The 15,642-nt window shown below is 40.0% G+C and overlaps 1 protein-coding gene across 3 annotated transcripts in view; it reads left to right on the forward strand.

Moving 5' to 3' along the window:
- Positions 1-15,642, forward strand: part of dennd1b (DENN/MADD domain containing 1B) — a 136,049-nt gene that overhangs the window by 55,052 nt on the left and 65,355 nt on the right. For 2 of the 3 annotated variants that reach the window (XM_061778464.1, XM_061778462.1), the window contains exons 4-10: positions 1,262-1,311; positions 2,418-2,537; positions 8,580-8,649; positions 10,298-10,378; positions 12,032-12,091; positions 14,427-14,480; positions 14,957-15,067. In XM_061778464.1, coding sequence (XP_061634448.1) covers positions 1,262-1,311; positions 2,418-2,537; positions 8,580-8,649; positions 10,298-10,378; positions 12,032-12,091; positions 14,427-14,480; positions 14,957-15,067 — 546 coding nt within the window. The remainder of the gene's footprint in view (positions 1-1,261; positions 1,312-2,417; positions 2,538-8,579; positions 8,650-10,297; positions 10,379-12,031; positions 12,092-14,426; positions 14,481-14,956; positions 15,068-15,642) is intronic. The other variant, XM_061778463.1, reaches the window with a different exon arrangement.

The raw sequence follows: 15,642 nt of genomic DNA on the forward strand, positions 1-15,642 counted from the left end.
AGCAAAGTCCTTGAAGCAGGCAGGAATTCACATATCATACACTCAAATGCACACACACTCTCACCCCCTTCTGTCATGGCTCATTGTTGCTGTTGCTTGTTTGTCTGTGACAGTGCTTGTGTTGTGCTACAGTGGCAGCTTTATGGTTTGTTAAAGAGAGGGGGTGGGTGTCTTGGTTGGTTGGAGGATCAGTGACTGCTCCCCATGGGGAGTTCTTAGCAACAGTATACACCAGGAGCAGCAGACACCCAAACTGTCATCAGGATCAGTTTATGGACTGAGTGAGAGATGGCAGAGTAGCAGCCCAACTCTCAGCTCGGACATCTCCCATCAGAAACAGAAAGGAGACATGCCTTGGACGTAGTAGCCAAGTTTGGCAGACATGGCAAAAAAAAGGAAGATGAGTGAGGCCAGAGCAGTCACCAGGATTAGTCTCTGGGCTTGGCGGCAGCTGAAAGAGAGGTAGACAGGCTGTGACACAGACTGTGGAAAAGGACCCCACCGCCCTGCACCTTTTTGAGCCAGGAGAGTCAAGAGCGAGGGGCACACAGACAGACCGAGTGTGGACCCGGTGCTGGGCGACTGTGCGGCTGTTCTGGTGCGGCTCACCCATATGGTGCTCTGCTCTGTTCCTGCTCCCTGTCTAAATCCATATGCTGCTGGTAGAAAAGGTGCCCCGCCCCCACCTTACTTGAAGAGCATAGAGACCCTCCCTCTCTCCCCCTCCAACCCACAAGGGAGGTGTTGGGAGGTAAAGCCCCGAAGGCTTGTACTCCCCATCACCCCCCTACCTCTTAACCCCTCTGAGCTGCTTAGCCCATTGTCGCTACAATCTGCCACCATCGTAGCTTCGGCAGTGTTTTCTTTCTTTCTTTCTTTCTTTCTTGCTTTCTTGCTTTCTTGCTTTTCCTTCATCCTTTCATCTCCCTTTGGCACCCCATAATCGATGAACTTATTAACTGCTAATTATTCAAGCTGTGGACTCAGGATCCGTGCCTGTCTGTGGAGAAAAGGGACCATTCCCACTTTGTTTAGCCACGTGAAGTCGTTGATATGGCCCATTCATTTGGATTAACTGCATTTAGGAGGCACCCGTTTAGTACTTGTCAGATTGTTATCAAAAGTGATGAACATTAATCCTCATTTTGTTCAGACACTTGATAATGCCCGAGAGAGTTTGATCACAAAATACACGATGATCATTTATATTTTCTTTTTGATATGTGTTTCTCTAAACTGTGTGTCTGTTTCGCTCTCTCAGGAGGTGCTTCAGACGATACCAAAGTTCTGCTTTCCCTTTGACATGGAAAGGTATGATTCCTCTCTCTCTCTCCTGCTTCCTTTCCCCCCACCGCATCTCGGTTTCAACCCGCTGAGTTCACACACACACACACACACACACACACATACACACACACACGCACCCATATACACACACTAAAATATTATTTACCTTATGATCACGTACACAAACAAATGGAATCCAGTTCAAGATCTGGTTGGACAATTGTATTGTAATTTGTACTTCACAATGATGATACCATACTCTTTTGATTAACACATCTGAGTGGTAACTGAGCAGTATATTAATTATTGTAGTTCGCAGTGGCAGAAACAAAATATTAAGCACAGCTCTCCCACAGTCTAACATCTTAAAACTATTATACTTGCAATGGCAAATTGTTGCTACAGCACTTGTATTGGCACGTATTATATATATATATATATATATATATATATATATATATATATATATATATATATATTGTATAAGTGGTCATAATGACTGTTATGCACTCCTCCCACCAAGCAGCATACACTTCAAAAAACGAAATTAAAAGAAACCAAATTATTGTCATGTTGACAGGTGCATTAACATTTACTGAATGTCACAATGTAAAGCACGTGGCTATCACTTTCCCTTGCATTAGTAAAAAAAATTAAAAAATCTAATACCAAATCATAGTTGACATTTTCTTGCAAACACAAAATATAACTGCTGTTTACAATATATTGCCAAAAGTGAACATTTATAGGCAGACATTTTCCGACACATGCAACCGCTCAGGCCAGCATCTCTCCTCAAGGCAGTGGGCTTTAATTTTTGGCTTGGGAAAAGGGCATGATACAATTCCCATTGCAAAGACAGAGCAAGAAAGACTGTATGTTTCAGTGTGGAATCTTTTTTCCACCGAAGCTGAGCTGCTGCCATCTAGTGGTACGTGGTTTCCGTGATGCTTGTTTTGTGTTCTCTCTGTTTCTTAAAATGCCATACTGAAGATATATTACATGATATCATATTTGGTTAAAATGTTGACTTTAGTTTTAGTGTTTGCATAATTCTATAGATTTAATGCAGCCATGTGTTCTACGGTGCTTCCTCTTGTATGCACGGTTTTCCCCATGTCATCTTTTAGAGTCTCCCAGAGTCATGTTGGACAGAACTTCACCTTTGTGCTGACGGATATCGACGGCAAGCAGAGGTTCGGGTTCTGTCGACTTACTCAAGGTTGCCGAGTTTGCATATGTCTGCTCAGGTAACATGCACACACACACACACACGCACACACAACATTAATTTAACAATGTTCACTATTGTGGTTGTAGTTTGCAGTGTTGTAGGACTGAACTGCATCACTGCACTTGTGTATCTAATATTTTGGCCCACTCATGTAGCTAATTTAGGAAAGCCAAATATTAGAACACCCCCAGTATGATGCACAGACTACACTACTACAATAAACACATATTTTACATTATCGCACTCAGACGGTGTTCATCAACATTTTGCAGTTTTATTTTTGTTTACATCCATATTTTTCATGCAGCGCTTGCATTGGATGTTCTTGGATTGTACAGGTGTACCTAATGTTGTGGCCAGTAGAACTAGTTGTCATTGATGTCAATGTGTGACGTGATGACTGATGTCTAAAAACCTAATGGAAATGACTCAAGCGCCACTTTGTTTTTAAAATAACCTTTCTCGCATGCCCTTCACTGTTTCCCCAAAAAGCTAATGTGCAGGATTATAATTTGGTTCTTCATTAATACAAGATTTCTTGTTGAACAACAAAACAACAAAAAGGCCTTCTTCAAAGCCAAGTTTTCTTAATATACAAAAAACAAAAAAAACCATTTAGTCTGGTAAGCCCTACTTGAAATGGTCCATGACTTTCTTCTGTTTATTTTCCCCATTTATTCCTCACGAGATGAAAAAAAAAAATCTTAGAAGGAAAGATATTTTTGAGACAGTTTCTTTCTCATCCTCAGTCTTCAGACTGAGCTGAACTTTGCCAGATTAAGCAGTTTCAATTCTTATCTGTCCACACAATTGTATTAATGATTTATCCACAATTATCCAAAAGTTGAGCAATTTTTGATATTTTAAAGGTGGATTTATCCTATCACAGCAGACATAAAGGAGAACATCAAACCCAGTACAACTGCAGTTTCTTTGCATAATTACACCCCAACAAAGGCTATTATAATTTAATTCCTGCGTAATTGCATGTTGACACAGCGATTTATTTATTTATTTTAATTTTTGGTGATGTAATTACCCAACCATCGCAAAGAGAGAGCACTTTGGTGCAAATCTCAGTGAAAATGCTTGTGCACTTTAGAATAAACTGGAAAATGGGCAAAATGAGCCCATTTTTCACTCAAGCATGAAGCAGATAACCAGTTAAATGGCGAAAAGAGCACAAAGCCTGTGTGTGTGTGTGTGTGCGTGCGTGTGCGTGCGTGCGTGCACATGTTTGTGCGCCCGCATGTGTGTTTGGCTGACAGTTGCGGGTTTGTCGCTGTTATGATGCGCTGCTGTGAAGAAGTGTCCAGCCCAACACCCCCCACACCCCACAGCCATGTATTTTGTTTCTCTCTCTCTCTCTCTTTCTCTCCCCCTCTCTTGCTCCCTCTCCCTCTCTTGCTCCATCTCCCTCTCTTGCTCCATCTCTCTCTCTCGTGCAATGCTACCACGCTCCCTCTCCCTCATAGTCTCTTTTTCTCTCTATCCTCGTTATTCTGCTACTGCCACTGTGCGACAGCAAAGCCGCTCTTAGTCCATAATTATGCATGAAGCTTTGCTGCCAATTAGCAGAGGCTCGCTCCCCTGTCCCTCTTGCTGAGTTAGACATGCTAATTCATTTGACATATGATGTATAAAATTCATTATGCATTCTGAGGACTTTTCATGGCTTCCTACATTGTAAGAAAATTATGTATAGAAGGCTTATTTTTATTTGTGTTGGTTTGCGTTTTGGGCAATTTTTTAAAACGGAAAATATTGAAAGGAAATAATCCATTTTCAAAATGGGGAATTAAATTTCCTGCTTAATGCCAAGCACCAAATATTTTACATTTATTTATATTTAAATTTCATTTTTACAAAATTAGTCATCATGACATTTTAACTGTCAGCGGCTAAAATAAGACCTTTAAGTGTCTTCTTAAAATATAAAGCAGACAGAAGGAGGCCCCAAATTAATACTTCTAATCTAAAATCTCCCGTAGATTTGAAATGAAAGTGATGAAGAGTGTTTGTTCCTCTTTGAATGTTGAAGTGCTGCGACAATAAAATTGTCACCTCTGCTCACACGAGGAAGTGTCTTAATGAGGGGGACAGTTTTATGTGGACAGGGCTTATAAGCTTGAGAAAGTTTAGGTGTAAAAAGGGACACAGCGCCCTTTCAGGCAGCTGAAAAGTAAAACAAATAAAATTGTTTGTTTTTTAATGTTTTTCTTTTTTTAATGTTATTCTGTCAAGCTCTGTTATTGCCTAACTCTCCTAAGTGAAATAATTTCTGTTGGGGATGGAAGTTGTTCATTGAGGGGGGAAAAATAGATTTCCTGCATTTTATTTGACGGTGGAATAATTTAGCGAAGGCACTGTGCTGGTTAGTGGTCATTTTAACGGGTTCCTGGGAGGGGGGCGAGTACCGTTTCCTCTCCTGTGTGTAACCCTCGACCTGCAAATGTAAAGGTGATATGAAATCTTCCACTGAGCTGCCTCCAAAGTGTAGGATAACTTACAATTTTAGGTGCCCATGTGCTTAAGGAAATTTAAGACTCATCTGAGAGAGAAGCAATAAAAGTCACCCCACAGGTTCGAAGCTTTTAAAAAGACTGAAAAGATTGATCAAGGGGTGGCATACAGGCAAGAAATATATTTTGTATAAAATTAAAATATATTCACGGTTCTATTTTTGACATATTGGTGTTTGTGAGTGCTTAATGGCTCAATTATATGTTTAAGGGGAGTGCCGGCTCTCTACCTTTTGATGCATTGCTTTTTTTTAGCCTGGGATGGAGGGATGTGGCCGCAGATGAACTGGTTGTTTGTTGGAGTGCAGGGCATTTTGAGAAGGCATATTTAAAAAGGCATGGAGTGTGTGTGTGTGTGTGTGGGGGGGCACTTTAGTGATGGATGCCTCTCTCCCTATCAGAGGATTTGCCTTGCACAAATACGTCTGAGCAATGAACTGTGATGAGTAGGAGTATATCTCTGAGCACTCCTAACTTAAACTTAGCAATAACAAGAGAACTGAGTTTGAGAAGAACCAGGACAAATCATTACATTAAGAGCTTGTACTAATTTCATTGCATTTTGAATAAAGCAAGAATTAGTCCTGTTATAAGCTATATAATAGGAATATCTAGTATTTATGGATGTCTTCTGTCACCAGCAATCACGTGTTTTCGTCTACAACAAAGGATGTGTAGTGCGGCATAATGATTGAGTTCTGTGAGGCTTGACGGCTGCTCAGGCAGCCAGTCCTGGTTTTCTTTTTTTCTTCTTCTTTTTAAACTACATTCACTTCAACGGTGAAAAATGAACGATTAATGTCCTGAAGCGTGGATTTCTAAACAGGAGTTGTGAAGGAGACAAAAATACAAAAGCTTTGTTCTCCTCGATAGTTTTTTTAATCAGGGTGATTTTTATTTTTATTTGTTTGTACATATCTGCGGCTTAAACGTAAACTGACCTCATATGCAAACATTTGTGTTTTATGTTGTTTGACGTGGCAGAAATGCAGTCAGCATGTGAATTAACCAAAGCGTGTTTGATTCGGTCTCGCCTGCAAGTGTGACCCGATTGCAGTAAATCTTCATGCAGATGTCAAAATATAGGCATGTTAAGAGGCTGATTGTTTCAGACTAATGGTCACTCAGCCCCTCTGATTGGTGCGCTTGGCTGCATTTCCCCAGGAACCCGGCCTGTCATTGGCCCCTTGCGGATTTAGTGATATGAAAATTTGCATTAGGTTCACTTTATTGTTTTCTTGTTGTCTGTTAATTCCAGTCTACAGAGCAGCCAGTGACCCATGGCCTGGAAACTCTTCAGTCTCCAGCCAACTGCCAGAGCAGGACTTGGACTCACACACTCAAAGCCCTCAAAGATTATAATTAATTATTTTATATAAATGTTTTAAATAATAATTTCTGTACATCTCAATAAACTTAAAGGGCACTTAAACACTTCAGTGTCCACTTTTGATTGATTGGCCCAGTTAACCAATTACTGTATTGTCAAATTAATCTTTAAACCCCGTGCATCAAGGCACGTTAATAAGGCATTAATAAGAATTTGTGTTTATTTAATGCTTATATGTCCTTATCTGGAATCATTATCTATATGCTGTGTTTTAAAATCCATATTAAAATGCAAAAGTGAATCTAAATTCAATATCTTGACGGAACACCATGTTTTCACAATTAGGTTGCATAACATTAAATCAGCTGATCCCTCACAGCCAAAAGAAAGTGTTGGCCTTCTTCCACCAAGAATGCAACTTGGCCAAGAATATGTCAGGCTTGTAAAGAGAGCCATGCTGCAGATGCTTTTAGCTTATGTTGGCTCTACTTAGTAATAAGCTTTAACAAAAAAAAGCAATACACGCTATATTATGCTGGTTAATTAATTCATTTTTGTCTATTAATTACACAAGGTAACATCTTTCTAATATGTGAAGGTCATGAAAAGAGAGAGAGGGCAGAAAGGCGAGCATGTTGGAGGAGAACGGTGGCAGGAAGCATCTTGGGCTGCATTTTTGTTAAGCCTGTGCGTCTGGGAACAGCGTGCTTGTAAACTATCGCGTCCCGCGCCACACAACATTTTTGGTGGCTAGTTGTTTCTTCATATTATGTGCAATGAGATTTTCCTACTACTGTCTCCTTTTAGATGAAAGAGCAGATATGACAGGAATTCATAGACTGTAGAGACCCATGAGTATGAAGAATGTCATAATAAGGAACTGATGGTGCTGTTCTTTTTCCACCTGCACAATTGTGTGTTGTTGGTTCCAGGGCTGTTACAATTACTCGATTAATCGAAAAATAATCTATCATCAAATCGACAACTATTTTGATAATCAATTAATTGTTTAGAACCATTGTTTAACTTAAAATTGTCCAACTCGTCTGATTTCACCCTCTCAACCAAAAAATGTTTTCTTCTTTTGTGTTGAATTAACACAAGAAATTAGCAAACATCTGCTATTACTTAGGAAAACAATGTTCACATTTTTTTCCTATTTGCTACAAACCAGTATCTGAATCATAATCATTTTATGGAAAAAAATCATAGTTTATTCTATCACGGAAATAATTATGTGCAGCTTTAGTATGAGTAACCTGTAATTGAAATGTGGTTGAACCTAAAGCAGCCTCAGAAGTGTCTATCAAACTAGTACCCAAACTTTGCATGAATCAGTACCCAGTAAGTAGTTCTGCGTTTGAAAAAGGTTAGTGAGCACAAAATCACTCCTTCTGCTGCGTATAAACTATGCCACGCGTAAATCCAATGTGTTATTTCCTAGTATCGATACAATCAATTGATTACCTTTTAAAGTGATTTTACATTGATACATATCCGGAAGGGCAACTTGTCGAGCACAGGTCGATTTAGTTGGACCGTAGGATTATAAATTCATACATCAATGTAGTGGATGAGTCGTTACACCCCTACTACTATTACATAATGCACCCAATTAATAATGATAAGTGTCTATTTGTTTATTTTAGGTTATAACAACATGCATCTATCTTTTTTTTTTCTTTTTACACTTGAGTATTAAACTACAAATGAGTTTACTTTACATTTAAAATGCTCTGCTCAAAGTCAGCTGAGGTAGGCTCCAGCTCACTCGCGACCCTATTGGGGTCAAGTGCTATAGAAAATGGATGGATAGAAAAACATATTAAAATGAACACATATATCCATAACTTACATGATTCTAAAAGCAAACCTAGTTTGGGCATTACTTAGACAGGCTTGTTTTTATTTAACTATTTTAGATGAGTTAGTATTAGTTTGTATTTCATTACAATATGTGCCCTCGCCTTAATTCCCTTACCTTTCTAAGATTTATGTTTGGAGGTGGGAAACAACACCTGTGTGTGAGTTTTTGCTGAATTTTGCACCTGGCCCTTATTCAGGTGCAGTGGTCCTCATGTTGCTGGAAAGTAGTCAAGTGAACTTAGAAGTTGCTGAACTTTTCAGACAATTTACTTCAAAATTCCTGTGGAAATACACAGAGATGTTGAATGTTAAATATATACCCTCCTTCTTTGAATTGCAGTTATCTTCCATGGTTTGAGATCTACTACAAGCTGCTGAACACCCTTGCAGACTACCTAACAAGACAACAGGTAATCATCTCGTTTAGCGACTCTTTGTTATCTGATGATGTACATGTGGTGATTGACAACTGCAAACATGGAAAACAAAGAAGTGGTAATGAAAGCACAACCCCCTTGGAAGGAAACAAAAATACATCAAAATGGTATGATATATCTACTGCGCACATTGGCGTTTGTTTGCCATCTTGGACTCAGCTGTGCTACTGTTATGTTGACGTTTCGTAGACCAAACACTGATCTGAAAATTGAAGTTATTCGTGGTGATTTTTTTGCATAACAAATCTTTAACACACAAGTGCATACACTGATGCTTGCCACTTGTAAAAGTCTTTTCCCCTGACTATTCACTGTGATAGAGCAGCAAAGGGAAAGGAAATGTAAAATACGCAACAAACTGGGGAGATGTGCAACCTGCAGCGCAGAGAGGGCTGAGGTGAAAGGAAGAGGGAGGGAGGGACGTATCACGCTGTGGGACCGCTTTCACTTGTCATGCAGTTGGTGCTTCTTCCGAAAACCCTCAGAGAGAGTCTTGTTAAGAGAACAACCAGGAATGCGCGCGCCTTACATAAACATTTAAAATAAACCGTCTGTGATTGAAACTGACTCACCCGCATAATGTAATAAATAGGGAGCGAGGCAAGCCAAGAAGGACAGTTTCGTGTGCGAGGAAGAGAGAATTTGCGGGAAATCCTGGGTGCCTTATCTGTTAGTCTGCATGATTTGGTTTCTATTTACCCCGCTGTCGGTTCCAGGCGAGAGGGAAATGTTGACAGACAAGAGAAGACAGAAGAGCGATGAGGGTTTAAGGCGAGGGCTAAATGAACTGTTTCCTCAGGCCGTGTTGCTGACCATGCGTGTGAGCATTGAGCCTCTCATGACAGGAGGCTGTTCGATTGCACACACCCATACGCGCCCCCCACTTACACATTGTATATTGCCACCCCGTCCTTGCTTGCTTGTGCAGTCGCGTACAGTACATACGTTTAAACATATCCCCAACGAAGCAGTGACTCCCAGCCATAACCTAAGCAAAGTTCACCGAGACAGAAAAACATATCAAACAAAGAACAATCCCAGTGTTCACAGTAGTAGTAGTAGTAGTTTAACTTCAAGTGGCAAAGTGTTGTCCCCCTTCTGATCTCCAGCAAGAAGCCCAGCAGTGTAAATAGCAGTCGTGTCATGGAGCTCATAAATGCTACTAGAATAAGTTCTGAGCCTGTTCTGTGGTCAAGTGACCTCTCTGAAGGTTTCTTAAAGCCCTTGTCTTTGGAGTAGGGGGGGACCCTTTGCTTAATTACTGAAAGCCCTCTCTCGCCTGTAAATCAACATTTCTGGATAATTGGCGTCTGCAGCCTGAAAGTCAGCCTCTTTTAACCTCACTGTCGCTTATTAAGCACTCACTGTTGGGACAAAAGTATCGGGACACCTGGCAATTACGCCTACATAAAAACAGTCGAAAATATAGAGTTGATGTTGTCTTTGCAGCTAGTCGTCAATCAGTGATAGCACAATGCCCATTAGTTCCCCCTGAGTTCATACAAAAAGTGAAACATATAACATGATGATAATATTAATGACTTTATGTACAAATTTTATTCTGATACATTACGAGTGGCCAAAGAAACAAATAATATTCATGTATCTGTTTCTCACACAGAATAATGACTTGAATGACATGCTCAACTCTCTATATGATCTTCCTGTGCCAAAGCCCTTCACGCCAGTCAACCTGAGTGTGGTAAGAAAAAGTAGATCTAATATGCTCTTTCTACCCTCCCAAGGCATAGAGCCATAGGCTGAATTTACAGTAGAGAATTTATGGTTTACCGATAAACCCTGATACCATTTCAAAACTATTACCATCCCAAATTTTACACCAGGCAAGTTTGCTGTTAGTTAAATATTTCACTGTTGTCTTTTCCCAATTTTCTGGCATCTGCTCGAATTTACTCTGCATGGTTTGGGTGTCACAATCTCACTCTTTTTGACACATGCAGGCCAGTTCAGATAGGCATCATGGCAGTGCAAATAGTACAAAAGAAATGGAATCAGATATTGTCAAATCTGAAACAGGCCTCTTTCGAATGTGAATAAATATCAGATATGATTTATTGTTATTTATTATTATTATTATTATATTTGTATTTACCTGCATTTTGTGTGAGGGTGTGTGTGCGCATTCCGGTTTTGGTATTCAGTTAATGTAAACATGGTGTTATCAGACAAAATGTAAAGGCACAGAATCTGAATTGTGTCTTTAGACCTGCAGTGTAAATATATGGAGTCGTGGAGCTGGCAGGTGACTGTGGTCGTCTGTTGCATCAACAAGGTGATGATAAGAGTTGGCCGAGGTCTTATAAAGCAGAGTAACATAGACAGACAATGACAAAATACATCAGAGGAAAAAAGTAGAGGACGATGACAACTAAATAGAAACGGACACAAAAAAGAACATGGGAGAAAGATGGCATGAAGACAGGAAGAAAATGGGGCAAAAATGGAGAGATTGGCAAACTATAGAGATGAAGGAGAAAGATGGTAGAGCAGACAAAAACATGTAAAGCAGGAGGAGATTAAGATGTGCTAGATTGCAGTAGAAAGACACAGAAGGCCCTGGACTGACACTCTGTTTGGAAACAAGAAGTACCGCGAACAGGTTTTGGTGAGATAAGCCTGAGCTGTTCAAAAATGGACTGGTCCTTTCTCAACTCGTCATGTCTCCTGCTTATCAAAACGTGGAATGGCTTAACGAGCCCAAGCCCTTCAAAGTCTAAGAGTGTTTGTGTCCACTCTTGACACAGTCTCCCATACTGTGTACATAAAACACCCTTTCTAAAACAGGCGGCGTTAACCTGGCATCTGACGGTCTTCAGTGTGCATTTTGGGCAACATTATCTCTGTTTGGGTTGCTTACCCCCTACTCTGTAATAGCATCAAACACTTTCATTGTTTTAGCCTTTGTTCTTGGGGACCGCTCCTCCTTTTTTCAGCCAACTAAACGAGCGACTCCAGGTCCCCACAAGGATACGTATCTAATTATAAAGATAGATTTACAACATACCAACACTAATATGACACAATCAATGTCAATATGAAGGTTAACAAGTTCAATTAAGATTCTTTATGGTTTAGTCTTTCTTTGAGTCAGCTCTACAAAAATCTCATGTGAGTCTCAGGACGTCATTGGGCAAGATGCCGCAGGAACAGAGGTGATAGCTTCATCTTTTCTTCTAGAGAAGCCACTTGTTTGATAATTAATTGATGAAGCAGTTATTCCCTAAAAGTGTTTTTTCTTTTTTTTATTATCATGGCAGCTAAGAAGAGGAACCCTTGTCCCCTTTCATGTGTGAACCCTGTTTTGCTCTTTTCTCTCCCTCTCTCATTGTGCAAGAATGAGCAGTTGTATATTGCCACTGGGCAAGTACTGAGAGATCAGCGAAGCAAGGCACCGGTGAGTGAATGGCAGAAAGGGAGGAGGAGGAGGAGGAGGAGTAGGAAAGGAGGCTGCTGTGAAATGTGAAACCGCGGCTGTATCTAACCACATGGGAGCCACAGCTTTCCAATCTGGCCAAATAAGCTGCACTATCTTTTTTAACATAACAAAAATAAACGATCCAGGGCCTTCATGTGTGCTGCTGCTTCTCTGGAAAACAATCAAACTTTGTAAATGATTAATGCCTTTCTACATTCCTATACTCTCACCATGAATATCAAAAGTTTTGTTTTAACGCTATGTTTAAAGCAAAGGCAATTGTGCTAAAAAATCTCCTTGATGCCTTTCCAGTTAACCCAATTTCATTGTTTTTGTATAAACATATCTTAGAAAGAAGATGAAGAAAGCAGACATGCGAGCAAGCAGCCGTTGAAAGCCTGGATTGAATTACGGCGCCTTTTTTGTTTTTTCCATAATACCATGGATTTGTAGACCAATGGGAAAACATAATGTAGCGCACAGAACACATGAACAGAAAGTAGAGATGCATAATAAAACGTTTATTCTCTATAAATCTTGTTTGAACTACAGTTAGTACAGGTGTCTTTTTTTTCAGTTAGACGTTATTCCTTGGTTTGGCTCAGTTGAACTTGATATCATTTATTATTAAGTGTCAATAACACTTGTCAAGCAGAGGAAAGATGATGAGATAATTTTCTTGTCGTATGAATTCAAATATTGGCTGTCAGTTATCAAGTATCTCAACCTTCATCATAGAATGTGTCACAACTGGAGATGCTGGACAATAAACACAGCCAGCAGTGACCTCTGTCATCATGAGAACACTCTCTTTATCTGGGAATAGATAAATCATCTATGTGTTTTGTTATAAAATTTGGTATAAACATTCTCTGGTATTGGTAATAGCTACTACTATCTTGTATCTTTTCCCCCTGGAAACTCTTGGAAAATATGCATAAACAAAATGTCATGTATTCATCAATTATAGATATGCGTTCCAGTTCTCAATAATCTACTGATATCCTTTGTCCAGAAGAGAACTAAAGTAATTAGTAATAAAAATTAAACTTTGGATTTCTAGTACATTCTAGTGTTTGCGTTGCATCTTTACCTTTTGCAACAATGACCCACCCCCTCAGGAAATATTCCCATTTGAACAATAACATATTTTTTTCCATCCATAATATAGAAACACTGGAAAGAGGAATATTTTACACTGTTTTCCCTTGCATTTTCTTGAGTAATTAGGAATTACGCAAATTTGCAGTCTGTTACTGTGTCTCAATTGACTATTTATTACCACATTGGATAATGTGCCAAATTTTGCCAGCATTTGTTTAAATCCCTCGAAATAAATCCCTCCAAATAGTGATGGGTTTGCTCCCATCAATACAGATCACTCCTAACTGACAGCAATGCTGATTCCCTCCCCCCATTCTATTGGGTTTTCTGGGTGTCTCTCTGCTTTTCTCTTATCAATTCTTCTGTCTCTAATCAGAGAAGCTTCACTCTCTTTTGCTGATTTGGATCTTCAATGGCTTTCCTTTGCTAATGCATAATTGAATCTCGTTTAGTGTATAACATTTTACTGGCATTTGATGTGTCTAAAAAGTGTGCCCTTTTAAATTTATGTTGAGAATGATTTTTCATGGTCGTGAATTCATGTATACACCAAACGAATACAAATTCTTAAGGCCAATATTTTAACATTTTTAGAAACATTTTTAAATGTATTTCAATACAATAGTTCTTCTGAAGTTGCTATTAAAATACCAAAGTGAAAGTCCCATGGACTACTCTGTCATGGATTAACAGTAAGGGACAAACCTGCAACAGATGGTTGAGTAAGGTAGAGTGTGTGCTTCAGTTGGTGCTTTGCCTACAGTCTCTAGACAGAACCCCTCTCCGGCCTCTTTGATCGGAACACCGAAACTGCCCTGCTCTCCCAAAGTGAGACAGGCAGCTCTGTGATCCTCTAAACAACCTGTGTTTGTGTGCGTGCGCACACTGGCACACACAAGTGTTGCTGCTCCACAAGCCTTTCTAATGCTTAAATAAAGACTCAGTTTCCACCAGAGACATCACCCCAGTCTGTGTCTATGGGGAGATGAGTTTCTATTGAGCTTTCTCTGTTCTGTAAGCCCGATAAAAGCAACGCCACAGTTCAGACACCAGCTCAGCAATTCATATAGACAGAGCTGAAGATGAGCCATAAATCATAGAACAAAGTCAACCCCCCCGCCCCCCTTTCACTCATTTTCTTCTGTGTGAGTGGTGTGCTTCACTTGTGACCTTCTCTCTTCTTTCTCCTGCATGTTTGTGTTTTCCACAGCACTCCTACTTCATCGCCCCGGATATCAATGGACTGCCAACTATCCCAGAGAGTGTAAGTATTTGTGGAAAACCAGACAGAGAGAGCTAAAGTGAGCCCTCTCTTCTGGAAACATCTCTGCCTCTAATCGTATTTAACCAGATACACTTGTCATCTTTTGAAATTATTGCATCATCCTCTTGTTTCAGTTATGTCTCCTGGTGCTTACAGATTTTCATGTTGAAGTTCAGTGACTTCCATGAGCATTACATACTTCAGATTTAACTCACCTTTTTTTTTCTCTGTTGATTTTTGTTTTTAAAGTGGGGTTCAGTCACGCAACAGTGCATACATAACATTTTTAATTCAGTGTTTTCACTGTTACCTTTTACAACAAAGTAATAGGTGCAAGGGTGTAGCTCAGGTACAGTATGTCTCTTTCAAGCACACACTCTAGCCGTCTGAAAGCCTTGACACTTTTCTGTAACATGTTGTACAAGGACAGTTTGTTATGTACCTGCATATATGCCTCCCTTTCTGCCTCCTTCCAGAGAAATCTGACAGAATACTTTGTGGCTGTGGATGTCAACAACATGCTGCAACTCTACAGCAGTATGCTTCACGAGCGGCGCATTATCATTACCTCAAGCAAGCTGAGCACTGTGAGTCCATTTTCTGGGATCAACCGCAGGAAAAACCTTTTAAAAACAGAGTGCCACATAGTGTCAGTTACTCATCATGTGACACAATGAATTGGGCAAGGGGTCTCTTAAACTCATACGATGCAGCTTGCCTTCATTTTTTATGACAATTCATACCCAGGGAGCACAGTTACACATTGGTTAGTTACACTGTTGCCTCACAGAAAGAATTTCAGGTTTGGCTGGGGTTCGAATCTTGCTTGCATGTACTTGGGGCAGGTACTCAAGCTTTCTCCCAAAAATATGTACAGTACAATGTATTAGTTTCATTACCTGTAAATGTGATTGTGAATGGTTGGCTGTCTCTCTCTATGTGTTTGTCCTGTGATTGACGAGTGATCATGTCATGGTGTACACCGCATCCCACCCTATGGCAGCTGGGATGAGATATAGTTTTCCCGAGCAAGATTAGCTGCATTGAAAAGGGGTGATTGAAGGAGTGGATGGAGGATGCCCAAGGGGAACATTGTCTTGCAGGAGAGATATTAGAATGACAGGGTTGTTCAACTGTGCCCTGAGAAGTGGGGGCTATACTG

This window comes from Phyllopteryx taeniolatus, chromosome 7 (genome assembly GCF_024500385.1).
Source record: "Phyllopteryx taeniolatus isolate TA_2022b chromosome 7, UOR_Ptae_1.2, whole genome shotgun sequence".
Classification (NCBI taxonomy): Eukaryota; Metazoa; Chordata; class Actinopteri; order Syngnathiformes; family Syngnathidae; genus Phyllopteryx; species Phyllopteryx taeniolatus.